Source organism: Hyla sarda, chromosome 1 (assembly GCF_029499605.1).
Source record: "Hyla sarda isolate aHylSar1 chromosome 1, aHylSar1.hap1, whole genome shotgun sequence".
Lineage (NCBI taxonomy): Eukaryota > Metazoa > Chordata > Amphibia > Anura > Hylidae > Hyla > Hyla sarda.
Genome location: NC_079189.1, coordinates 435708509 through 435736152, shown reverse-complemented (window position 1 = coordinate 435736152; position 27644 = coordinate 435708509). Strand labels below are relative to the sequence as shown.

Here is a 27644-nt window from a genome sequence, read left to right as displayed (position 1 = left end):
TTAAATGCAGTCTTCCATTCGTCCCCCTCCCTGATGCGGATGAGATTATAAGCCCCCCTTAAGTCCAGTTTGGTAAAGATGTGGGCGCCTTGTAGGCGATCAAAGAGTTCCGAGAAAAGAGGTAAGGGGTAGCGGTTTTTTACCGTGATTTTATTAAGTCCGCGGTAGTCAATGCAAGGGCGTAGGGAGCCATCTTTTTTGGACACAAAAAAAAATCCAGCTCCGGCAGGAGAGGAGGATTTGCGGATAAACCCCTTTTTTAAATTTTCCTGGATGTACTCCGACATGGCAAGAGTCTCTGGAGCAGACAGAGGATAGATTCTGCCCCGGGGTGGAGTAGTACCCGGGAGGAGGTCAATAGGACAGTCATAAGGCCTGTGAGGGGGTAAAGTCTCCGCTTGCTTCTTGCACAAGACGTCAGCATAGTCCATATAAGCCTTAGGAAGGCCGGATACAGGGGGAACCACAGGGTCATGGCAGGGAGTACTGGGAACCGGTTTAAGACAGTCCTTGAGACAAGAAGTACCCCAGTTCTTGATTTCTCCTGTGGACCAATCAAGGGTTGGGGAATGGCGTTGAAGCCACGGTAATCCAAGAAGAATTTCAGAAGTGCAGTTGGAGAGGACCAAAAATTCAATTTTTTCGTGATGAGGTCCGATGCACATTAGGAGAGGTTCCGTGCGGTAACGCACGGTACAGTCCAATCTTTCATTGTTAACAGAATTGATGTAGAGGGGTCTGGCGAGACTGGTCACTGGGATGTTGAACCTGTTGATGAGAGAGGCCAAAATAAAATTTCCTGCAGATCCGGAATCCAGGAAGGCCATAGCAGAGAAGGAGAGGGTAGAGGAAGATATCCGCACAGGCACAGTAAGGCGTGGAGAAGCAGAGTTGACATCAAAAACTGTCTCACCCTTGTGCGGAGTCAGCGTTCGTCTTTCCAGGCGGGGAGGACGGATAGGACAATCCTTCAAGAAGTGTTCGGTACTGGCGCAGTACAGGCACAGATTCTCCATGCGGCGTCGTGTCCTCTCTTGAGGTGTCAAGCGAGACCGGTCAACTTGCATAGCCTCCACGGCGGGAGGCACAGGAACGGATTGCAGAGGACCAGAGGAGAGAGGAGCCGGGGAGAGAAACCGCCTCGTGCGAACAAAGTCCATATCCTGGCGGAGCTCCTGACGCCTTTCGGAAAAACGCATGTCAATGAGGGTGGCCAGATGAATAAGTTCATGCAGGTTAGCAGGAATTTCTCGTGCGGCCAGCACATCTTTAATGTTGCTGGATAGGCCTTTTTTAAAGGTCGCGCAGAGGGCCTCATTATTCCAGGATAATTCGGAGGCAAGAGTACGGAATTGGATGGCGTACTCGCCAACAGAAGAATTACCCTGGACCAGGTTCAGCAGGGCAGTCTCAGCAGAAGAGGCTCGGGCAGGTTCCTCAAAGACACTTCGAATCTCCGTGAAGAAGGAGTGTACAGAGGCAGTGACAGGGTCATTGCGGTCCCAGAGCGGTGTGGCCCATGACAGAGCTTTCCCAGACAGAAGGCTGACTACGAAAGCCACCTTAGACCTTTCAGTAGGAAACTGGTCCGACATCATCTCCAAGTGCAGGGAACATTGTGAAAGAAAGCCACGGCAAAACTTAGAGTCCCCATCAAATTTATCCGGCAAGGATAAACGTAAGCCGGAAGCGGCCACTCGCTGCGGAGGGGGTGCAGGAGCTGGCGAAGGAGATTGTTGCTGGAGTTGCGGTAATAGCTGCTGTAGCATCACGGTCAGTTGAGACAGCTGGTGGCCTTGTTGCGCTATCTGTTGCGACTGCTGGGCGACCACCGTGGTGAGGTCGGCGACAACTGGCAGTGGGACTTCAGCGGGATCCATGGCCGGATCTACTGTCACAATTCGGCTGGCTGGAGGTGGATCCTCTGTGCCAGAGAGGGATTGGCGTGGACCGTGCTGGTGGACCGGTTCTAAGTTGCTACTGGTATTCACCAGAGCCCGCCGCAAAGCGGGATGGTCTTGCAGCGGCGGTAGCAACCAGGTCGTATCCACAAGCAACGGCTCAACCTCTCTGACTGCTGAAGATAGGCGCGGTACAAGGGAGTAGACAAGAGCAAGGTCGGACGTAGCAGAAGGTCAGGGCAGGCAGCAAGGATCGTAGTCAGGGGCAACGGCAGGAGGTCTGGAACACAGGCTAGGAACACACAAGGAAACGCTTTCACTGGCACAATGGCAACAAGATCCGGCGAGGGAGTGCAGGGGAAGTGAGGTATAAATAGGGAGTGCACAGGTGAGAATACTGATTAGGCCTGCTGCGCCAATCAGTGGCGCAGCGGCCCTTTAAATGGCAGAGACCCGGCGCGCGCGCGCCCTAAGGAGCGGGGCCACGCGCGCCAGGACAACACAGACGGGGAACGGGTCAGGTACGGGAGCCGAGATGCGCATCGCGAGCGGGCGCGTCCCGCATCGCGAATCGCATCCCGGCTGGGAGTAATATCGCAGCGCACCCGGTCAGCAGGTCTGACCGGGGCGCTGCGAATGAGAGAACGCTGCGAGCGCTCCGGGGAGGAGCGGGGACCCGGAGCGCTCGGCGTAACACCAACGAACTTTTCTCCTAAAAGAAACATTATTTATGGATGTAAACCACTGTATTACCAATGACTATGAAAGTTAATTGCGGAGATTAATTGCCGCTTTACAGACATTTTATGGATGAAATGATGGTGGGTTAATTTTTTTATTTAAATGTTACATGAATAAATAATTTGTATTCACTCAGCCGTATTATTCATATCTTTTCACTCTATACACTACAGTACATCTGCACCCTCTCGATTTGATTTTTGTACACTAAACACGTAGGGTATTATGTTTTTTGCAGTCACCTCGGTACCCTGTACTTCTTTACTTGTAGTATGAGCCGCCTACTCCTCTTTGTTCTATACATATACCCAAAATACTACTAGCCTTTAACTTACTGCTGTACTTCTCTTGTAGAAAGAAGACCCAGCTGTATAATAATCTGGTTGCTATACTAGGAGCTGTGCTGATGTGTATGAGCCGTGCTGCCCAATCATTTGAGATGATCATGTTGGGGAGGTTCCTCTATGGAATTAATGCAGGTAAAATGAGTCTAATTCTTAACTATTTAAACTTGTTTCTGTGTATATGTTGTGGCTGTTATTATTATAAAATAAAGTACAAGTGGTTCACCAGCCCCTAAATTATCTACGTGTCCCTGCTGTTACATAGTTAAATAGTTTATAAGCATAAAAAAAGACATCAAGTTCAACCTAAAGCCCTACTGTGTTGATCCAGAGGAAGGCAAAACCTCCCATAAGGCTGATGCCAATTGCCCCATGAGAGGAAAAATTCCTTCCCTATGCCAATATGGCAGAATAAATCACTGAATTAACGTTTTATCCACATAAGTCTAGTATCCATAACCTGTAATATTATAATTTTCTAGAAAAACATCCAGGGACAGCTATCACGCCCCCTCCCGTAGGCTTGCATTGAGGGGCAGAGCGTGACGTCACACGGGGGCGGAGGCGTGACGTCACACGCCGCCGGCCGTGTGGTCGTCGGTAATCAGACCCGGAGTGAACACGGAGACTGATTACAAACGGGGTGCCGCGTGCAATATCCCGGTGGTCCTCAGCGGCGGGACTCCCGCGATCAGGCATCTTATCCCCTATCCTTTGGATAGGGGATAAGATGTCTAAGCACCGGAGAACCCCTTTAACGCACAAGGACGTACATTTACATCCTATACATGAAGCCAACACAGGAGCTGCACTTGCTTCATACACAGCAGGTCCCAGCTGACTGATATCAGCAGCCAGAGACCCACCGGTAATGGCGGACAACAGCTATCCTGCTGATGTCTGCCATTAACCCCTCAGATGCCATGATCAATAACGCAATGCAGCAGTTCTAATGGCTGATCGGATCACCCTCCATACATAGGTCTCATTGTACCATTTTGTTTCTTTAAATAGGAATTATAGTAACATCAGTTTACACACATCTGAATATGCTCAATGAGATGAATCAGAACTGATTATTACTGTAATGATGGAAAATGTGCAGATTTTTGGTCTTACCATCATGGCTAAATGTATAGCATATTTTTTTGCTTGTCTGTTGTACTTTACGCCTCCATATTGCTGTTTGTTCTAGGTGTAAGTCTGAATCTTCATACAATGTATATTGGGGAGTGCGCCCCTCAGAGTAAACGTGGAATTGTCACTGCGTCCGTTTCTTTTGCCATTGCCATGGGAAGATTCATGGGCTTTGTCATAGGACTCAGGTACTGTTAATAATTTTTGAGGCTGTCACTTTTTATTTTTAATATGCTGACTACGGTAATCTAATTTTTGCTAAAACCAACCTTTTTTTTTAAATTCAAAATCTTTCTTTTATTGTAACACAATTTCATTCCAGGGAATTACTAGGGACAGAGGAGCTGTGGCCGTACCTTTTGGCATGTAGTGCAGTTCCAGCACTCATTCAGTTGTTAACACTACCCTTTTTCCCAGAGTCTCCTAGATACCTTCTTATCGACAAAGGTGACAAAGAAGGTTGTCTAAAAGGTATAGTGAGTTTATACTGTCTTTAATACAGTAGTTGTACAGTATTCATTGTCACATCAGATTTCATTTGTTTATTATTTGTTCCAGCTATGCAGCAGCTGTGGGGTCCAGGAGAACATAGCACGGAATTAAAGAGCATGTTGGCAGAGAAAGCAGCAATAGGAGAACAAATGAAAGGTCTGAAGGATCTCCTGGTAGACCGCACAGTGCGCTGGCAGATTATCTCAGTGCTGTTGATTTGTGGAGCTATGCAGCTTATAGGCATCAATGCGGTAATTCTTTATTTACGTTTTGTGTCCTTTTCTGCACATTCTGTTCTGCTTTTCGTCTCTAGTGCTGAATATATTTAGCATTGTGAGAAATAAATAAATATTCCTTTTTCCTGAATGCCCAGTGGAGTGCTGATGGCCTTTGAATCTCTACACACGAGAAATGTATATATTTATATACTGTACCGTATATACTCGAGTATAAGCCGAGTTTTTCAGCACGATTTTTCGTGCTGAAAACACCCCCCTCGGCTTATACTCGAGTGAACTCTCCGCCCTCAGTGGTGTTCAACCTGCAGACCTCCAGAGGTTTCAAAACTACAACTCCCAGCAAGGCTTGCTGGGAGTTGTAGTTTTGAAACCTCTGGAGGTCCGCAGGTTGAAGACCACTGCGGCCTTCGACATCATCCAGCCCCCTCTCACCCCCTTTAGTTCTGTACTCACCTCCGCTCGGCGCTGGTCCGGTGCTGCAGGACTGTCCGGTGGGGAGGTCGTCGGGTGGGATAGTGGTTCCGGGCTGCTATCTTCACCGGGGGCGCCTCTTCTCCACGCTTCGGGCCCGGCTCCAGAATAGTCACGTTGCCTTGACGACGACGCAGAGGTACGTTCATTACCAACGTCCCTCTGCGTCATCGTCAAGGCAACGCCTCTATTCCGGGCCCGAAGCGCGGAGAAGAGGCGCCCCCGGTGAAGATAGCAGCCCGGAACCACTATCCCACCGGACGACCTCCCCACTGGACAGTCCTGCAGCACCGGACCAGCGCCGAGCAGAGGTGAGTACAGAACTAAAGGGGGTGAGAGGGGGCTGAATGATGTTGAAGGCCGCAGTGGTCTTCAACCTGCGGACCTCCAGAGGTTTCAAAACTACAACTCCCAGCAAGCCCGGACAGCCGATGGCTGCCCGGGCTTGCTGGGAGTTGTAGTTTTGAAACCTCTGGAGGTCCGCAGGTTGAAGACCACTGAGGGCGGAGAGTTCACAAGAGGATGATGACAAGAGGATGATGACAAGGGGAGGATGAAGGGGGGTGGGGATGATGACAAGGGGATGATGACAAGGGGATGATGAAGGGGGTGTGTGGGATGATGACAAGGGGATGATGACAAGGGGATGATGAAGGGGGGTGTGGGATGATGACAGGCGGTGATGATGAAGGGGGGATGATGACAGGCGGTGATGATGAAGGGGGGATGATGATGAGGGTCTGGATGATGACAGGGGGGATGATGTATTTCCCACCCTAGGCTTATACTCGAGTCAATAACTTTTCCTGGGTTTTTGGGGTGAAATTAGGGGCCTCGGCTTACACTTGAGTATATACGGTATATATAATTTCACCTAAGAGCCAAAAGTGGTGAATAAAAAGGGCAGAATGAATCAATATTAGAATTGGTCATTTGTTTATTGAGATAATTTGATCCAATATCACATAACTGTGAGTTACAAATCTGTGAAACTTTCATGCACTAGTTGATTAAAAAAAATTGTTTTACACCTGAGTACCCTTTTAAAGACAAAACACACCAAATTGTTTTGTGAAATGAGGAATCAGTGCATAGAGACTTTTTTTTTGTTATAAGCATGTTTTATTTATAGAGTTTTACAATAATGACCTCACCTAAAAGTAACATTTTCTTTATCTGATGGCAGGTTTACTTTTATGCGTATGACATATTCCATAATGCAGGTATTCCAGCCAATGAAGTGCCCTATGTCTCCCTTGGAATCGGATTAATGGAAATGCTCACTGCAGTGCTATGTGTAAGTATTGCTCCTACCTTGCCTTCCACCACATATTCGTCATTGGATAGTGCCATTGACGAATATGTCAAGAATATGTCAGTGTATTAATATATCAGGGGACAGTAGAGAGATCTCTCCCATGATCTATTAATACCAAGGACTGTATCTATAACAAGGGGGCACCCTCTACGTCTAGAGGAAAGAAGGTTTCTACACCAGTACAAACAGGGGTTCTTCACTGTAAGAGCAGTGAGACTATGGAACTCTCTTCTGTAAGAGGTGGTCATGGTGAACTCTGTAAAAGAATTTAAAAGGGGTCTGGATGCATTTTTGGAGAGCAACAACATCGTTGGCTATGGATACTAGATTTATAGGGACAGAAGATCCAGGGATTTATTGTGAGTCAGGAAGGAATTTTTACCTCTAGTATGAGTTTTTTTTTCCTTCCTCTGGATCAACTCAGTAGGGACTGATTAGGGACATAGGTTGAACATGATGGACTCTGGTCTTTTTTCAACCTTATGAACTATGTTACTATGAGACTGGCTTTTCTGGAACATGTAATTTCTTTAACTTGCTGTTCAGTATCTTTATTGTCTTTTTACAGGGCTTTCTCATTGATCGTCTGGGCAGAAAAACATTACTGTGGGTGAACTATACGATTTTGGCACTGTCATTGTCCTTTCTCACTGCCACACTTACCTTTCAGGTAAGAGCCATATTGCAACTACCTTGTATGTAATTGTGTAATATATGAGGTAGCATACATAAAAAGGTCACACAGCACATCCAGATAAGAAAACCAATCCCAGGCTTTTCCGCTGACAGCAAGTTATCCTGAGATAGTTTTCATTGCTGTAAGGGTACATCTGTCATCACGCTGGCTGAAGAGAACTCTGCTGGGTTCAATGGTGGAAGTCATAATAATAGTATATTATGTTGCAAGTGTACAGGGTTCTCCAGGGAAACATAAACTCAGTGTTACCATATAGAAGCCAGTACACCTGTACCAGTCCATACTATACCATAATAGTATACCTGAACGAGTCTATATAGCTTCCACTCTTTTCCCATTTTCCAAATAAAGAAAAACTGTAAACATAAAAAAAATGTTATTGTTTCATGTGGAATTTTCCTCCCAATCAATAAATGATTACATTCCTGATCTCACACGGTTAACAATGTAAACGCTTATTCCAAAATTTAAGAAAGAAATTAATAAAGTGATCACAAAGTCAAATCTATACAAAAGTGTTACCGGTAAAACTACAGTTTAAGGCACTAATATATTTGGGGGAGGGGGGGGGGGAGGGCGCCTTTCTTTTGTTTGCCTCGGGTAGCTGAAAGGCTAGATTAACCCCATAGAGACAAAACCATAGTAGAAAAGTAAACTTTAGATGAAATTTAAAGGAGTATTTTCATGATTAAAAGATATCCATATGATTGGGTATAACTAGCATATCGATGATGGTCAGAAGCCCCACAGAATGAAAGGAGTGCTGGCTGTGCATGCATACTGCGGCCCCATCCATTTGGAGGACATTTTCCTCTTTCTTAGGGTAAATGGGGGCCCACAGGTTGGAAACATACCAATATGCTAGTTAGTCCCTATCCTGACGATAGGGGATAACTTTTAGTAGCATAGTAAAATAGTTCATAAGGTCGAAATAGTTCAACCTATAACCCTAATGAGTCCCTACTGAGTTGATCCAGAGGAATGCAAAAAAAACTAAAACCTTATACTCGAGGTAAAAATTCCTTCTCGACTCCAAATATGGCATCAGAATAGTTCCCTGGATCAACTGTCTGTCCATATAGATCTAGAATCCATAACCTGTAATGTTATTATTCTCCAAAAATGCAAGCAGACCCCTTTTACAGAGTTTACCATGACCACCTCCTCTGGCAGAGAATTCCACAGTGTCACTGCTCTTACAGTAAAGAACCCCCGTCTGTGCGGGTGTAGAAACCTCTTTCCTCAAGATGTAGAGGATGCCCCCTTGTTATAGATACAGTCCTGGGTATAAATAGATCATGGGAGAGATCGTTGTACTGTCCCCTGATATATTTATACATAGTTATTAGGTCGCCCCTAATCCTTTTTTCTAAACTAAATAACCCTAATTCTGATAATCTTTCTGGTTACTGTAGTCCTCCCATTCCCCGTATTACTCTGGTTGTCTGTCTTTGAACCCTCTCCAGCTCCACTATATCTTTCTTGTACACTGGTGCCCAGTACTGTACACAGTATTCCATGTGTGGTCTGACTAGTGATTTGTACAGTGGTAGAATTATTTCCTTGTTATGGGCATCTATGCCCCTATTGATGCACCCCATGATTTTATTTGCCTTGGCAGCAGCTGTCCAACACTGGTCACTAAGTCCTTTTCCACGTCAGTCGTCCCAAGTGTTCTCCCATTTAATACATAATCCCAGCCCAGATTTTTCTTCCCCATGTGCATTACCTTACATTTATCAGTGTTGAACCTCATCTGCCACTTCCCAGCCCAAACCTCCAACCTATCCAGATCCATTTGTAACAGTGCACTGTCCTCTATAATGTTTACCACTTTACAGAGTTTAGTCTCATCTGCAAAGATTGCTACTTTACTATTCAACCCCTCTACAAGGTCATTAATACATATATTAAATAGAACAGGACCCAAGACTGACCCCTGTGGTACCCCACTAGTAACAGTCACCCAATCAGAATAAGTACCATTAACAACCACCCTCTGTTTCCTATCACTGAGCCAGTTACTTACCCACTTACACACATTCTCCCCTAGCCCGAGCATTCTCATTTTATGCACCAATCTTTTATGTGGCACCGTATCAAATGCTTTTGAAAAATCCAGATATACGACATCTAGCGATTCCCCTGGTCCAGTCTGGAGCTCACCTCCTCATAAAAGATGGTCAGGTTAGTTTGACAGGACCGATCCCTCATAAAACCATGCTATGGAGTCATACATTTATTTTTATCAAGATACTCTAAAATAGCATTCCTTAGAAAACCCTCAAACAATTTACATACAATGGAGGTTAAACCAACAGGCCTATAATTCCCGGGGTCACCTTTTGACCCCTGTTTAAATATTGGCACCATATTTGCCATGCGCCAGTCCTGGGGAACAGTCCCTGTCACTATAGAGTTGTAAAAATAGGGGTCTGTCTATTACATTATGTGATAGCCTGGGGTGGTGGGGTATATGGGGTGTTGCGGTTCTGTATAATAAAGGGCGCTGTTAACCCTTGTCACTCGTGACGCCCTCTTCGTCCAATGACAACCGCTACAGACGGTCGGCAATATTCTAGAATAGTTGGGCTGCGACCGCCACAACTTTCCGCTGTTCCGGCGCCATTTTAATGTTCTCACCACGTGGAACGCTGCTCTCCTCCATGTCTGTACTCTCCGGCTCCTTGTGCAGACTGAAGAGGTCGCTGTGCATGGTGTCTTTTATATTGGGCTTCCCCAAAATGGCGGCCGGCAGGAAGGACGTCATCGGTGCAGCCCCGACTTCCGGTCCTCCCAGAAACAACTCCTCTGTTTCCAAGTTCCCTTTCGGCTGCGATACAGCAACTTGGTAACCACGCCCAGGGGCGGAGCGGGGCGCAGCGCGGGCCTTTTTCGCGCGCTTCTCTGGTGGCAGGTTAACTCTTCTTGTGCTGACCGGACCAGAGGATCGTAGCATGTATTTGTTTCGCAGTTTACACATTCTTGCTCCGCATACATTTTCGCCTCCCCCCTTACTTTTCGCCTCTCCCCTTGTAATGTACACCACGTGCACTGCTCTTGTACACAATAATGCGGTTTACAGCACATGAATAAAGTCCGTTACATTGGGGGGAGTACAATTTCACCAGTGGCAACAGCAGCAGGCACACACCCGAATCCTGTTCGTCAGACGCCAAAAAGGTTTTGTGATAGCCTGGGGTGGTAGGGTATATGGGGTGTTGCGGTTCTGTATAATAAAGGGCGCTGTTAACCCTTGTCACTCGTTACGCCAGGGTGAGGGTTAAAACTCTGTAGTGATGCTGGGCCTATCGCCACCCTTCCCAAGAGCGATAGGTGAGTGTAAAATAAATGGATTGCCCACAGCAGTGCTGAACTTAAAACTTGCAGGAACTTTACTGAAGATTTTCTGTACATGCAGTGTACAACTCCTCTGTTTCCAAGTTCCCTTTCGGCTGCGATACAGCAACTTGGTAGCCACGCCCAGGGGCGGGGCATGGCGCAGCGTGGGCCTTTTTCGCGCGCTTCTCTGGCGGCAGGTTAACTCTTCTTGTGCTGACCGGACCAGAGGATCGTAGCATGTATTCGTTTCGCAGTTTACACATTCTTGCTGCGCATACATTTTCGCTTCCCCCCTTACTTTTCGCGTGGCCCCCTTGTAATGTACACCACACGCACCGCTCTTGTACCCAATGATGCGGTTTACAGCACATGAATAAAGTCCGTTACATTGGGGGGAGTACAATTTCACCAGTGGCAGCAGGCACACACCCGAATCCTGTTCGTCAGACGCCAAAAAGGCTTTGTGATAGCCTGGGGTGGTAGGGTATATGGGGTGTTGCGGTTCTGTATAATAAAGGGCGCTGTTAACCCTTGTCACTCGTGACACCAGGGTGAGGGTTAAAACTCCCAAGAGCGATAGGTGAGTGTAAAATAAATGGATTGTCCACAGAAGTGCTGAACTTAAAACTTGCAGGAACTTTACTGAAGATTTTCTGTACATGCAGTATCGGTAACAGTCCAGATAACAGAGTCTATATAGACAGCACAGCAGTGACTGACAGTTGCTTAGGGCCGGAAAGTTCTCTGAAGATTAGGAGGATTGTACTTGCATAGATCCGCTGGATTTAGGGGTTAGATTAGGTCCAGAGATCTTGCGGAGATAGCGGGGAATTGTAAGAACTATCCGTCTCTAGCGCAGGCCTAGGCCGCAAGGCTTTGGCCTAGTAATTGTCTTGTAAGCTGCGGAGGTCCTACCTCGTCCAGAGTCAGCAACCCAAGAGACCGATAAAATGGCGCAGCTCCCTTATATGGGCAGGGGCTGGTTGTTTTTGATTGGTCCATATCAGCTGTCACTCCCCGTTACAATGGATTGTGGGTGATCACCTGACTACAGCCACCAAAGGTCCTTTAACAAAACCATAGAGTTCTGTAACCCGGTCACATGACCCGCAGGTCCTGCGACTCTAAAACAAGTAAGTAACACCATATACATATATTTATATAGACAATATTTATAAATATTAAGTTACTAAGGGGTGACTAGGGGTTAATTAGGGAAGCGAACCCCGACAGTCCTAGGGACTCTAACTTTGGGGACTAATAACCAAGGCACAGTATGAAATACAGTGCCGGGACACCACAATTACTTAATTCATTTAGAACACGGGGGTGAATGCCATCTGGACCTGGCTTTGATCTATTTTGATCATGAAAATACCCCTTTAACTAAAGACATGCTCAAATAGTGGTGCGGAAGTGAGCAGCTATTATTATATCTGTAAAATCCTACAAAAAGGTAGGTCAATTATGGTTTTTGCTTGACTGGTCCCCAGGACCGGTGGCATGTTAATGAGCTGCTATGCATATTCCTGTTCCCAGAGTTCTTAGTGGAATGCTAAATGGCTAAAATTCTCCACACATTGCGCTCTCTGCTAGGAAAGCCAATACCCCCTAACATATTTTATAAATAGAACAGGTATAACACAAAACGTGTTATTTTACACAGTATTTGTTTTTCAGTAAAGATGTTGAGGGCATGTCACTAGAAGATCCATTACAGACATTAGGCAGCTATGGAGACCCTGGGAAAGCTGACCGAAAACAAAGTCATACAGCACTTTTCTAGCACTACTGCCATTTTACTCATTGGCATTGGTCCCATTTGGCAGAACCCACCAATTAGGAATTGTTGGCATATTCTAGTTATATTTTTTTAAAACCAAATATTGGTTTTATTTATATTCCCAGCTCAGCCTAAAAGCAAATGTTATTTCTTAGTTCTGACACCACACACACACACAAGCTCGATTTCTAGTCAGCAATGTAAAAACAGTCCAAGTAAACACAATACATAATCCAAAAATAGGAGATTCAATTCCTGTTATTTTAAGAAAAACCCAACATAATTCTAAAGCATATACAAGATGTCAGCTATGTTTTGCAAGACGATTTACACAATAAATTCATTTTCTGCAGGATAAGTATTCTTGGCTGCCATATGTCTCTTCAATGTTGATCTTCATCTTTACAATGAGCTTCGGCTTGGGTCCAGGTCAGTTATTTATCAGTAGAATAAGTACACAGTTTTCAGTTAAATCATTCTATTTATTAGTATATTTGATAGAGATTAGTCTAAAAGGACTGGGGTTCAATTAACTCCAAATCGCACAGTAAAAATATAATCCATAGTATTGTTACTGGTAAAAACCTAGTTGAAATGAAGGAAAATGAGCAAATTCAAATGTCCTGTATATGTCTGTAAATTCATGGATTAAAGGGGTATTCCGCCCCTAGACATCTTATCCCCTATCCAAAGGATAGGGGATAAGATGTCAGATCGCCGCGGTCCCACTGCTGGGGACCCCCGGGATCCCCGCTGCGGCACCGAGCTATCATTACAGCACAGAGCGAGTTCGCTCTGCACGTAATGATGGGCGGTACAGGGGCCGGAGCATTGTTACGTCACGGCTCCGCCCCTCGTGATGTCACGGCCCGCCCTCGTCAATACAAGTCAATGGGAGGGGGCGTGGCGGTCGTCACGCCCCCTCCCATAGACTTGCATTAAGGGGACGGGCCGTGATGTCACGAGGGGCGGCGCCATGACGTCACGCTGCTCCGTCCCCCGTATTCCCGTCATTACGCACAGAGCGAACTCGCTCTGTGCTGTAATGATAGCGCGGTGCCGCAGCGGTGATCCCGGGGGTCCCCAGCAGCGGGACCGCGGCGATCTAACATCTTATCCCCTATCATTGGATAGGGGATAAGATATTCAATAAACAAGGAGAGTGCGACACACGTTTCAAATGCAGCTTTGATTTTTCTTTATGTATATATTCAGCAGATATACAATTTTCAAAAAGTAAATTCACCCATGTGCATAAATAAATCAGTAGCGTCCAGCGGGAGACATCTTTCAGCTCATCAGGTTTTCTTGACTTTTATAACCTGTGTACGGCCATCTCCTACACCAGCAGGTGAGTAAGTCCATGCAACGTTTCGAAGGAAGCACCTTCTTTGTCCACCATGATCATCATCATGCTGGACAAAGAAGGTGTTTCCTTCGAAACGTTGCATGGACTTACTCACCTGCTGGTGTAGGAGATGGCCGTACACAGGTTATAAAAGTCAAGAAAACCTGATGAGCTGAAAGATGTCTCCCGCTGGACGCTACTGATTTATTTGTGCACATGGGTGAATTTACTTTTTGAAAATTGTATATCTGCTGAATATATACATAAAGAAAAATCAAAGCTGCATTTGAAACGTGTGTCGCACTCTCCTTGTTTATTGAATGCATTATTTTTGAGTACGGAGCACTCAAGTGACCACGTGGACCCTATGCACAGTGAGCCCCTACATTTATTATTATAAGATAGGGGATAAGATGTCTAGGGGCGGAATACCCCTTTGATAGTGATGGATATTGTCTAATATTTATCTTTTAGGTGGTGTCACTTGTGTCCTGCCCACCGAGCTGTTTGTACAGTGCTACCGACCAGCTGCATATGCCATATGTGGAGCCTTCCTTTGGCTGGGATTATTTGTGATCGGATTGGCGTTTCCATTCATTGAGGTAGGATCTACAATAACTTTGGTTTACCCTAGATCAGTACATAGGGCAATGGCGGTCCTGTCATTCCATGCTGTCCTTTTGGCCTACTCTTAACATTCAAATGTGATTTGCTATTCACAGGGCATTTAGCATGATTTTTATTGGAATTTTGCATGATAAATCAGAGGTATCAACTCCCATAGCAGTAGCAATTCACAGGTGATAAAATGAGACCATAGTAGGGCACGGTTGTTCAAGAAACAAATAGGGAAGCGGTATATAACAAGAAGGTAAACAAAGCTAAAAATGACTGACCTGTTAAATCCACCACTGGTCTTAGTTTACTTAAAGGGGTACTCTACCCTAAGACATCTTACCCCTATCTAAAGAATAGGGGATAAGATGTCTGATTGTGGGGGTCCCCACCGCTGGGGACCCACGCAATCTCTCATGCAGCACCCACCTGTGTGAGCTGCATGCCAGCGATGGAGGCTTTGATCCTGAAGCCTCACGACTATGGGGCCGGAGTATTGTGACATCACGACTCCACCCCCGTGTGACATCATACATCGCACCCTCAATGCAAGTCTATGGGAGGGGGCGTGACGGCCATCACGCCCCTTCCCATAGACTTGAATGGAAGGGGCGGGGAGTGACATCACACAGGGCGCAGCCATGAACAGTCGTGTGAAATGAGCAGCAGAATCCCATTGAAATCAATGGGACTCTGCTGCTGCGGATCGTCCGTGCAGAATATTCATGCAGAATTCCATACAGACATTCAGCTGTGTGATATGTAGTGGCAGCCTATTGTCTCTGCTGGTGACCCCACATACCTAGTATGAGGTGGGGGGCAGAGAGCATGGTGGGACTGTACCTGGATAAAGCTTGAGTGCACAAGTACTATTTTGATCCGTATTTGGAAGTCATTTGGTACCCATTTTGATCTGACCAAAATGAATTCCAAATACTGACAAAATGTGGGGACTTAATAATTTACCACTTTTTAAATCTTTTTTTCGAGCTTACATTTTCTTCTTTATTCTGTTTCAATTGCACTACATTTGTCATATTGTCACACGATTTATGAAGTATTGGCACATTTTTTGCAATGCACTTTTTGTATTGTGTTTTTTTTTTGTAATGGTTTTCCTTTAGACAGTTAACCTTAACCTTAAATCTTAACCTATATGTGCTCACACTATTAACCTGTATTAAAATGACTTTAAACTCTTTTTATTCTAAAATTGTTTTTAAAGTGAGATTCTCAGATATTCGGGATATATGATCAAAAGTAAGACTTTGGCCACTAGTTGATAATATTGCACTTCTTGTCTCAGTGCTTGTAATCTCTGAATAGCATAGCTATGAAATCATAAATATGGATAAAATATGTGAAGAGATCCAGCCATAGTAGAAGGTGCACTAAAGTACTCTTGTGTGTTTTTTTTACAGGAAGCATTGGGAACATTCTGCTTCATTTTCTTCTTGGTTTATTGCATTTTAATGGCTATGTATTCCTTCTGGATACTGCCAGAGACCAAGGACAGGACTATGATGGAGATCCTGGAATCCTTTAACAAGCTTAATTTTGGAGCTAAGAAAGACAAAGAGGATAAGCTTGTTTGTACCAGACTTTAACTTAAGGCTTGAAGACAGTGGGGGATTTATTACGCCTGGCAGCTCAAATGCAGAATGGTTTAAGATGCACCAGTTTGGCACAAGCCTCTTAATAAATTTGATGCATCTCACGCACAGCTATGAGCAAAGTAGATTTGTGACAGAACTAACACCAATTTTTTGAGTAGGGGAACGTTAACACGAGCGGACCCACAGTGTATTTTACGCTGCAGATCCGCCGCTGAAGGACCCCTGCATGGTGGCTTTACACGTGCCTGCTCGGAATGGCAATACGCCGCTACAAGCAGACACACCGCTATGTGCGAGTCGCAGCATCCATGCGCAGTATACTCACACATCGCGGCAGCTCTCGGCCTAGCTCATGGAGTAGGGGGAGCGGCCGCGATGTGTGCGAGTACACTGCACATGCGCGACAACTCACACATAACAGTGTGCCTGCTCTTAGCGGCGTATTGCCTCTCCGAGCAGGCACATGTAAAGCCACCATACAGCGGTCCTTCAGCGGCGGATCTACAGCGTAAAATATATAGTTCCCGCTCTATACCCAGACAAGGATAGATCAATGAAGGCTGACAGGGCCGGCAAAAGCTACCGGGAACTGCCCTGATGGCTTGTCGTTCAGGCAGCAGGAAAGTGATGACAAGTTCCTCTTAAGGGATTTTTGTAGCTACTGTCACCGAGTAACCAGCCTCATGTTTTACTGTAGAATGCTCACACCCCTGTTTGGGATCTATGTCACACATACCCTGAAAATGGTGTTCATAGAAATATATGGGCGCATACTCTAAACTCCCCTTTTTTTATACTCAGGGACCACAATATTGTGCCAATGACTGCATCATGTTCTATTTATGTAAAACATAATTGTACTCAATGTAGGATTGTGTTACATAAATAGAACTGCAGTTTCACTGGCTTAAGACTTCATGGAGGAGTTGAAACTTTGCTGTACAGTCTGCATTATGGATGAATAAATAGACATAAGTGCTGCTGCTTCTTCTACTCAGAGTGAGTTATTGGTGGGGGGCCTGGGTTCAGCAATCTGAAGATTTGCACCCCAACCTTTTTTATTTCAGCTGTGCTGCTTCATTGTTTTTTCTACAGGTTTGAGAATAAAAAGTTGTGGGGCCTTATACTATACTTTTGTCACCTTATACTATACCTTTGTCACCTTATACTGTACCTTTGTCACCTTATACTGTACTTTTGTCACCTTATACTGTACCTTTGTCACCTTATACTGTACTTTTGTCACCTTATACTGTACCTTTGTCACCTTATACTATACCTTTGTCACCTTATACTGTACCTTTGTCACCTTATACTATACCTTTGTCACCTTATACTGTACTTTGTCACCTTATACTGTACTTTGTCACCTTATACTGTACCTTTGTCACCTTATACTGTACTTTTGTCACCTTATACTGTACCTTTGTCACCTTATACTGTACCTTTGTCACCTTATACTGTACTTTGTCACCTTATATTGTACTTTTGTCACATTATACTGTACTTTTGTCTTATAAATTCTCTCATACACCAACTGCAAAGAGGTGAAGGCAAGTGGTGCTAACAACCTGCTGAGGTTATATAATTTATTAGTACTGATAACTCTTGAAGGGAACTGGTCAACATAAAAAATGCTATGTAATCTATTGGCATCATATTATAGAGCCGTAGTAGCTGAGCAGATTGATACATCTCTTTGTGAGAAAAGATTCAGTATAACTTGTCATTTATTAATTGAAATCTCTGATCTTTCCATGTTAAGGAGTCCGGTGGGTCGTCCTTATATTGAGTGGCACTGTCCACTGGACTCCTAAGAAGAAGAAGAGCAGGGATTTTAATTTATATGTTATATTATATATTTAATTATACTGCATTGTTTCCACAAATATATGTATATCAATCTTCTTAGCTCTTCCTGCTCTATGACATTATGCTGATAGATTAAATAGCAGTTTTATGGTGACAGGTTGCCTTTAAGTAAAAAAAAAATTAAGAAGTTAATATGCTTTATACAGCTTGTTTGATGTGTGAATCAGAACTTCCTTCATTAATTATAACGGAAAATATTCCACTCTTTAGAGAAAATAACCAAGCCATGTGTAATACTATGGTATGAACTTAGAAAAGTTTACAATCTTTACATTTTATGGTTTTAAAATTTGCTATACTTCAAATGGTGGTCTGCCTGCACTCGAAAATCCATATGGTGTAGTTTTACAGTTTTTTTTTTTTTTATTGCTATTTTGTATTTTTGGACCAACAAATTAAGAAATTATCTATTAATGGCAAAGATTTAGTTTGGTGACTTTTCTACATCAGCCCATATGGGATTCTGTGATATGACTTAAAGGGGTTATCCAGGGAAAAACCTTTTTTTTATATATCAACTGGCTCCAGAAAGTTAAACAGATTTGTAAATTACTTCTATTAAAAAATCTTAATCCTTTCAGTACTTATGAGCTTCTGAAGTTAAGGTTGTTCTTTTCTGTCTCTGTGCTCTCTGATGACACCTGTCTCGGTAAACACCCAGTTTAGAAGCAAATTCCCATAGCAAACCTCTTCTAAACTGGGCGTTTCCTGAGACACGTGTCATCAGAGAGAACTTAGACAGAAAAGAGCAACCTTAACTTCAGAACCTCATAAGTACTGAAAGGATTAAGATTTTTTAATAGAAGTAATTTACAAATCTGTTTAACTTTCTGGAGCCAGTTGATATATAAAAAAAAGTGTTTTCCTGGAATACCTCTTTAAAGACTGCATATCTTTGGTGAATGAGTTGGAGCAGTTTTGCCTAGAAGACTGGGAAAAAATTCCTGTGTCTTAATGTGTTAAGCAAATAAAGACATACCCCAAGAGACTTGCAGTAAAGGGTGTAGTGTTGACCTGAATATTTTTGTACATCAAAGTTCTCCGTTTTTTTTTGTCTGCTTAAAAAAAATGCACAATAAAAATGCACAACAAAAATGTCACAAACGCGTTGAAGGTATTTCGGTACATCCTGAGCACTGCAGTTATATCACATACAGTGATCAAACACATCAGCAAATTTTGGAGGAACATCAGCTGGGTTGAGACGTCGCTAGCCGGGGCAGTCTCCCCACAGTCCTAACCATCCATTCTGCTAAGTATAACTTGAAAAAAAAACACACTTGGAAAGCATCTAACCGGAGGAACAAGCGGGCGCAGCAGGAACGGACCTCTCATACTAAGATTGTTGCACAGGATATCGCTAATTCCTGCAGACTATCACCCTCCCCATTAATAAAAATGAAAGAGGTTCAGCAAACACTAGGAAAATATAAAGTAACATACCGTTTTTTCTTTTAGCACTCACTTGCCCTCACATTTTTCATGTTTACTGTTTAAATATGCAATTTTTCATTGCTGCACTATGTGTGTAGTTTGTTAACATGGTGGCAGCGGAGTTTTACATTTGCTGCCCTGAGTCTATTAGGTAGTCTGTAGGGGCTAGTATTGGAAGCACACTGTGAGACTAGTAACAGTGTGATCATGTGACCGATGTTTGAGCGAAAACATTTTCACTAATAAAATGGATGGATTCCCACCAAGCAGTGGTTGGGTACTGCTAGAGTGTGAGCTGGAGCATTTCTGGCCTATGTACCAAATCACTACTGGTGCCATGATGTGTTAGGCAAGAGGATTGCTGAGAGTGTAGAGCAGAGACATATATTGCTGCCCTCTTTTCATATATACTGCCCCCATGTACAGTGCTGGAAAGGACCTGCCTCACACAATCTAGTCTCCCACTCCTTCCACACAGACACCCCTGTTACTCCTCACAATGGCAGAACCAAGAGCAAGGACCAGTGATGACATCACCAGCCAGATATTAGTATGAGCTCTTTGCAGCAGGAGAAGCTAAAGGGCTGCAGGTAAGTTAATGCTCTTTGAAAATTGTGGCAAAATTTCAGCATATGTTCAATATGCAGTAACCAGTCTGTGGCCCTCTAGCTGCTCAGGGCTTATCAGGGAATTCACTGGGTTTCCTATGGGCCAATCTGAGCCTGATGATGCCCACCCAGTTTGGAGAGAGGGCAGCCAGTAAGACAGCTGACCAGAGAGGGCTCCTTGAGCAGGACACAGACAGGCACCATACTTGACTTCAAGCACTAAAGCAGTGCAGGGACTGAGCAGTATTAAAGAGTACCTGTCATCAACTAAACTTTCCCTGATCCCCCTCCCCATCTGTCCCTTTCTCTAACTATGCCTATCCCTGTGTTTATTGAGGTTTAAACGCTGTGGAAATACCTTTTTTTTTATCCCTCTTCATTAGCTCAGGAGCACTGTCTTTCTGAGGGGTGGAAGGAGGCGGGTCCCGGCAGGCATGATGTCACATGAAGCCTGTCCGGAACTCTGCTTCTGCCAGTCTTCCTGTATGCTGCTCTCCCTCTGCAGCAGTGTTTCCCAACCAGGGTACCTCCAGCTGTTGCAAAACTACAACTCGCAGCATGCCCAGACAGCCAACAGCTGTCCGAGCATGCTGAGAGTTGTAGTTTTGCAACAGCTGGAGGCACCCTGCATACAGACTAAGTACAGGGGAGGGACGGCAGCCTCTGTCTCTCTCTCTCCTGTGTCTCTCTGCACTAAAAAGTCAATGCTGAGAACCAGGGGCGGTGGGAGCAATTACAGAGGCAGTAATTAAGATGAATGTCAGGGGGGGGGGGGCACAGAGCAGGGAGTGCAGTGAGATAATACAATGTATAAGATAATGTGTGGTGAGGGGCAGGGAGAACACAGAGCAGGGGGGAGCGGGAGGTGACTGGCCTCTGTTATATGAGAGGCATGTGCAGGCTTGTAGCTCACAGTGCTGCTCCAGGCTGGGAGCGAGTCCTGAGCTGAGAGTACTGAACTTCCTGTGGAAGGACCAGAGCCCTTTCAGCATTAGTCCTAAAAGCTGTACACTTACTATGAAAAGCATAGGAAGCTGCCTGCAGACCAGGCATAGTAGAGAGACCCCTAGTGGCCAAAAGTATAAAATGAAAAAACTGGTATAAATATTAATATTTTTTAATGAAGATATATTACAATATGTCTTCATTAATGATTATGAACAACATATTAAATGTTTTTGTTGATGACAGGTACTCTTTAACTCTAAAGCAGGAGTCATTTGGGAGAACTGTGCTATAGTACGCCTTGGTCTAGTCTAGTACTTTAACACTGGATTATTGGTTCAAAGGTGAAAGTATGCGTTCAGTACTATCAAGCCAAGACCAAGTGAAAGACCTGGTACAGAACCACCAGCCGCTATTGTTATAACAGCAACTGTTATTCAGGTGTACTCTTCTGAGAGAGAATGTCTAACCACTGTACTGTATATTTGCAACAACCAATCTTGTAGTGCCTTATCTGAGTAACATGTTCATGATTTTTCAAGCAAGGTCCATGTCTATTACCTTAATTACTGTGCCATCTCCAGTGTGGTCACCATCAGGCCCCTTGTACCACTACCACCAGCCTTAATATCTATCATCCTATGCCATGAGGTATCATGTTCACAACTGTAGGGAAGCCATAACTAATATTGTTGCATATGGATGGTATGACTATAGACAGCCATGTACATCCATATAGTACAGCCTATTTAGTATTGCCATGTAGAAAATGTTCAAAGTAGATAATCTGTTGCATCTACACTTATTTGGCCTTTAGATAAACCCTTTGACAATATAGACATAAACCAACTTGGCATTGTTTGGTGAACAGTTTTTTGTTTTTTTTTGGAGCACAGACTAATGGATATGTGACTGAAATGTTATTGCCTCCCTCACAATAAAATCACTTTGTGCACTGGAGACTATTCCCCCTTTAGTATGCATGGTGAGTATAAATAGTTTGAGTTGTTGGATCACTTTATATTTACTTTAGTTTTTTATTTTGCACCTGTCTGAACAGCAGCAAAAAAGCTGGCACAGAAAGTCACAAATTGCTGATTTTTGGTCACATCACATCCCAGAAAAAAAAGCAATAAAACTGATTAAAAATTTGCATACAGTATATATGCAAAAATGGTCCCAAAAAAACAACAGATCACGGCGTAAAAAAAAATAAGCCCACATACAGCACTGTATACAGAAAGATGAAAAAGTAATAGGTGGTCAAAATAGGTCAATTTTAAACCTACTTCTTTTGTTAAAAAATATAGAAAACTGTGCTTTTAAATCTTCTACCATAAATAATATTTTTTTGGTTGCATCATACAATTTATAATAAAATGGAGGGTGGTGTTAAAAAATACCGTATATACTCGAGTATAAGCCGACCCGAGTATAAGCCGAGGCCCCTAATTTCAACCCAAAATCCCAGGAAAAGTTATTGACTCGAGTATAAGCCTAGGGTGGGAAATACATCATCCCCCCTGTCATCATCCAGACCCCCGTCATTAACATCCTCATCATCATCACCGCCTGTCATCATCCAGACCCTCATCATCATCACCTGTCATCATCCCACACCCCCCTTCATCATCCCCTTGTCATCATCCCCACCCCCCTTCATCATCCCCTTGTAATCATCCCACACCCCCCCTTCATCATCCCCTTGTCATCATCCCCACCCCCCTTCATCATCCTCTTGTCATCATCCCACACCCCCCCTTCATCATCATCATCCCCACCCCCCTTCATCATCCTCTTGTCATCATCCCACACCCCCCCTTCATCATCCTCTTATCATCTGCCCTCAGTGGTCTTCAACCTGCAGACCTCCAGAGGTTTCAAAACTACAACTCCCAGCAAGCCCGGGCAGCCATCGGCTGTCCGGGCTTGCTGGGAGTTGTAGTTTTGAAACCTCCGGAGGTCCTCAGGTTGAAGACCACTGCGGCCTTCGACATCATTCAGCCCCCTCTCACCCCCCTTTAGTTCTGTACAGTACTCACCTCCGCTCGGCGCTGGTCTGGTTCTGCAGGACTGTCCGGTGGGGAGGTCGTCCGGTGGGATAGTGGTTCCGGGCTGCTATCTTCACCGGGGACGCCTCTTCTCCGCGCTTCAGGCCAAGAATAGAGGCGTTGCCTTGACGATGACGCAGAAGTACGTTGGTAATGAACGTACCTCTGCGTCGTTGTCAAGGCAACGTGACTATTCTGGGGCCGGGCCCGAAGCGCTTAGAAGAGACCTCCCCGGTGAAGATAGCAGCCCGGAACCACTATCCCACCGGACGACCTCCTCACGGGACAGTCCTGCAGCACCGGACCAGCACCGAGCGGAGGCGAGTACTGTACAGAACTAAAGGGGGTGAGAGGGGGCTGGATGATGTCGAAGGCCGCAGTGGTCTTCAACCTGCGGACCTCCGGAGGTTTCAAAACTACAACTCCCAGCAAGCCCGGACAGCCGAAGGCTGCCCGGGCTTGCTGGGAGTTGTAGTTTTGAAACCTCTGGAGGTCCGCAGGTTGAAGACCACTGCGGGTGGAGAGTTCACTCGAGTATAAGCCGAGGGGGGTGTTTTCAGCACGAAAAATCGTGCTGAAAAACTCGGCTTATACTCGAGTATATACGGTATAGAAAATTGTGCTTTTAAATTTTCTACCATAAATAATATTTTTTTGGTTGCATCATACAATTTATAATAAAATGGAGGGTGTCCTTATGTACTAAGTACAATTGTTCACGCAAAAATTTAATGGGCACTGTCAGATACAAAAACTTTTTGTTGTACATCTTGGCAAAATATTAACCTTTCTAATATACAGTACTTCATATGAAATTTTTATTTCCTTTTTTATAGAAATCATGGCTTATAAAATCATGGCTCTGTCCAAGCTTGAAGCAGGGGCAGTCGGGCATGGACAAAGTCCAGTAAGTGAAGGTAGGCTAGCATTTCCTGTTTCTTTAAGGCTAAGTTTCCACTTGTTCCACAGTTTTTGGAGACCTGCCACTGCAGTTTTTGAGCCAAAGTCAGAAGTGGATCCATAAGGGAGGAGAAGTGTAAGTCCTTCCTTTATATGTCCTATTCCTTTTGAATACACTTCTGGCTTTGGCGCAAAAATTGCAGTGGCAGTTTTCCAAAAACTGCCAGAAAAAATTAAAGTGGAAACTTAGCCTAAGGGGTTGAAGGTGATTCAACAAGTTACTGATGCATCGGGTAAACTTAGTTCATTTTTGTTAAATAAATAATGATGCAGTGGAATCTGTTGTGTTCACCTGAGGTTGTAGTGACCTAATATTAAGACCTTCAAAGTTTTTTTTTATTTATGTCCTGATGCGTAAACCATAAAATTTGAGGAAGAAGAACTTTCTTTTCTCATGACTGTATACAATTTTATGTGTAGACACCAAAATACTAAACTAATAGCAAGAATAAAAATAAAAATACAGACATAACTACACTTTCTGGTGCGGAAATCCTGATTCCAGGGTCCGCAAAATCATTGAACATGTTAATGTTTTTGCAGATTCCGCAAGGAAATGCATTTCCATCTATGGGACGACGCATCACCGAGCACTCGTTTTTCGTACAGACATTCCACACATTTTACGCCCATGTGAACAAAGTCTTACAAGAAACTGTTTTGCTAATTTGCTCGTTTTTCAGTTTGGCATTTTTTTTTTATCCTTTTGGTGTTTTTTTTACTCTTTTTTCAGCTCCTTGTCGGTTTTGCAAAATCACAGCATATTGAGCCTATGGTGTTTTTTTCCCTTTAATCATGGTGTTTTTCTCCCATAGAAATCTATGAGAGTAAAAAATCGCCCAAAAAACACCATGTGGGTTTTAACTTTGTCGTTTTTGCAGGCGGTTTTTATTCTTTTTTTGACTTTAGCGATCCAAAAAAGTGATGCAGATACCTTTTTTAATAAAATTTTGTAGGGTACCAATAAAAAAAAAAAAAAATTGTATCTAGCGAAATTTTTATTAATTTTTATACAGGGATCAATTTATGTGGGCGGGCAGAGGCCTAAAATGTAGCCGATAATAATAAAAATGTAGTGTGTGTGTGTGTGTGTTTTTTTCACTTTTTCTTTATTTTTTAAATTTTTTAGGTCATACTACTACTCCCAGCATGGAACACACTGTTCCATGATGGGAGTAGTAGTAGTACCTGTACTAATTGACAGATCACCCTGGGTCCGTTGCAATCCTTCTGTATAATTTATAGATGCGGCCGGAGCTCTTCTATGGTCCCCTGCACTGCCATATATGTACACCTATTCATATTTCCCGTAGAGAGCTGTGATTGGCCATATGGTTCCAGCCAATCACAACTCTCTGTGGGAAATATGAATAGGTGTATATATACATCAGTGCAGGGGACCATAGAAGAGTGGCCGTCCGCATCTATACATTATACAGGAGGATTGCAACGGTTGTCAGGAGTGACATTGCTGTGATCTTTCCTTAACTGCAGGTACTACAGCTCCCATCATGGAGCACACTCTGCTCCATGCTGGAAGCTGTAGTACCTACATTAATAGACAGATTGCAACAGGTTACACTCGCTGCGATCTGTCTATTAATGCAGGTACTACAGCTCCCAGCATGTAGCAGAGTGTGCTCCATGTTGGAAGTAGTAGTACCTGCAGTTAAGGACAGATCACAGCAGGTGTCACTCCTGACACTGGATGCGATCGTCCTATCTATTGCAGCGGCTTTCTCCTGCGCTCCGCATCTCTGCACTATACTCCGGCCAGTGATATGAATAGAACATCAATCATTCATATTTTCCTCTGAGAGCGGTGATTGGCTGCCAGCATCTGGACAATCCCCACTCTGGGCGGAAAATATGAATGAGTGATGTGAATTTCTATTCACATCACTGGCCGGCCGGAGTACAGAGCAGAAATGCGAGCGCTGCATAGAGCCGCTCCACATATCTGCAATAGATCGCATCGGGTGTCAGGACTGACATCCGAGGGGGATATGTCAATAGGTACAGGTACTACTACTCCCATCATGGAACAGTGTCTTCCATGCTAGGAGTAGTAGTACTACCTAAAAAATGTAAAAAAAAATAAGAAAAAAGTTAAAAACACACACTTTATTAAACACATTATTAAAATACATTACTAATAAAAATTTCAACAAAATGAATTATAAAAAATAATAAAGAATATCCTCTCTTATTATTGTCGACTAAATTTTTAGTCCCTTGCTCGCCCACATAAATTGATCCCTGTTTAAAATTAATAAAACTGTTGTTATAAAAAAAGATACATTTAGTTAAATCCACTTCTTTTTATCCCTACTGCATCTTTTTTTTTTTTTTGTGGTACCCAACACATTTTGAAAAAAACGCTAAAGGGGCCCAAAAATGCAATTTCCACTCAAACGCAAAAATGCCAGAAAAAACGCAATTACGCAGGGAAAATCTGTGGCAGTTTTCCTGGCAGTTTTTTTTTTTTTTGTGTTTTGAAGCCTAAAAAAATGCAGTGCAAAAACCTCAGTGGAATCCAAGCATCACTCTCATTTGCCTATTGCTGTACATGGCATTTGTACCCCCCTGTTCTGGGGTGCAATTTGTAAAAAAAAATGATAATAATAATAACAATGAAAAAGCATATTAGTAAATCTCAGAAAACCCATTGGAGAACTGTGTTAGTAGTATCCAGCTCCGGGGTTATTTTAGTCAGCATTGTAGACCTGGACTTTGCGCCAGCATAATAACACTTCTATTTGGCATTTGTCATGCTGGAAACGTTCCTTATTTCATTTGTTGTTAGAAGTTGTAAATGATTAACCAATTAAAGGCAATGCTTCATCCGAAAATGACCTATTGCATCAATCAGATTTTTATATTATCACCAAAGGTTTCTTAGGCTATTTTGGGGTAAATTCTAATTTAATAATGGGTTATTTTAACAAGTCAAATAATTTGAAGACAAAACAATCATAGAATGTATTAAAAGAGCTAACATCCATGTATGATTATAGCATTAGAAATGATTGACAAAAAAATAGCTTAGGTTGTGTTCGCACGCTGAGACTAATTATGGTACCACAGCTTATGACCAAATGCGTTTTTGCCGTGAATGACCACAATAGCATCATTTCATAATCGCGGCCATTCGCGGCACAAGTCCATGAGTTAATTAGCTGCAATAAGACACAGCCTGTGGACATAGTCTTAACGTACAACAACCTATTTGCCTTCAATTAAACTGACATTCCTCAAAGTGCCAGGTCCAACTAATGTAATCCAGGACACAGTCCAGGGAATGTGTCTTCATATATGTCCTTTTGCCATTTCCTGCCTATATTTTCAAATAATCCTGAAATTAATTTTCATCCTAACCATTAAAGAGAATCTGGCAACCTGTTCACCTGCACTAAACCCAATATAATGGGTTATATAGAGGGGTCACTTACATAAATCCAATGAGTATATGCAGAGTTCTGGCACTGTAATCTTTAGCTGTATTGTTAACCAGAGCACAATGGAGGCAGGAAGCTGGCTCACCCAGCTCCCCTACCTCCTCCATATTCCCATCAGCCCTGCCACCTTTATTATTATTATGCTAATGAATGCCAAGGGTCAACGCTCTACTCTCTGTGCTCACCAGCAGCTTTCTTTAGCATAATAATTAAGGGGGCGGGGCAGGCGGAGAATATGGAGGAGGCAGGGGAGCTTAGTGAGCCAGCTCCCT

At 43.7% G+C, this 27644-nt stretch overlaps 1 protein-coding gene across 6 annotated transcripts in view; it reads left to right on the top strand.

Annotated features, from left to right (window-relative positions):
- Positions 1-16238, top strand: part of LOC130282746 (solute carrier family 2, facilitated glucose transporter member 11-like) — a 56782-nt gene extending 40544 nt beyond the window's left edge. For 5 of the 6 annotated variants that reach the window (XM_056531371.1, XM_056531380.1, XM_056531365.1 and 2 more), the window contains 9 exons: positions 2997-3121; positions 4182-4311; positions 4446-4594; positions 4682-4866; positions 6512-6622; positions 7212-7313; positions 12819-12894; positions 14288-14415; positions 15850-16238. In XM_056531371.1, the coding sequence (XP_056387346.1) occupies positions 2997-3121; positions 4182-4311; positions 4446-4594; positions 4682-4866; positions 6512-6622; positions 7212-7313; positions 12819-12894; positions 14288-14415; positions 15850-16035 (1192 nt within the window). In that variant the 3' untranslated portion in view covers positions 16036-16238. The remainder of the gene's footprint in view (positions 1-2996; positions 3122-4181; positions 4312-4445; positions 4595-4681; positions 4867-6511; positions 6623-7211; positions 7314-12818; positions 12895-14287; positions 14416-15849) is intronic. The other variant, XM_056531389.1, reaches the window with a different exon arrangement.
- The last annotated feature ends 11406 nt before the right edge of the window (positions 16239-27644 follow it).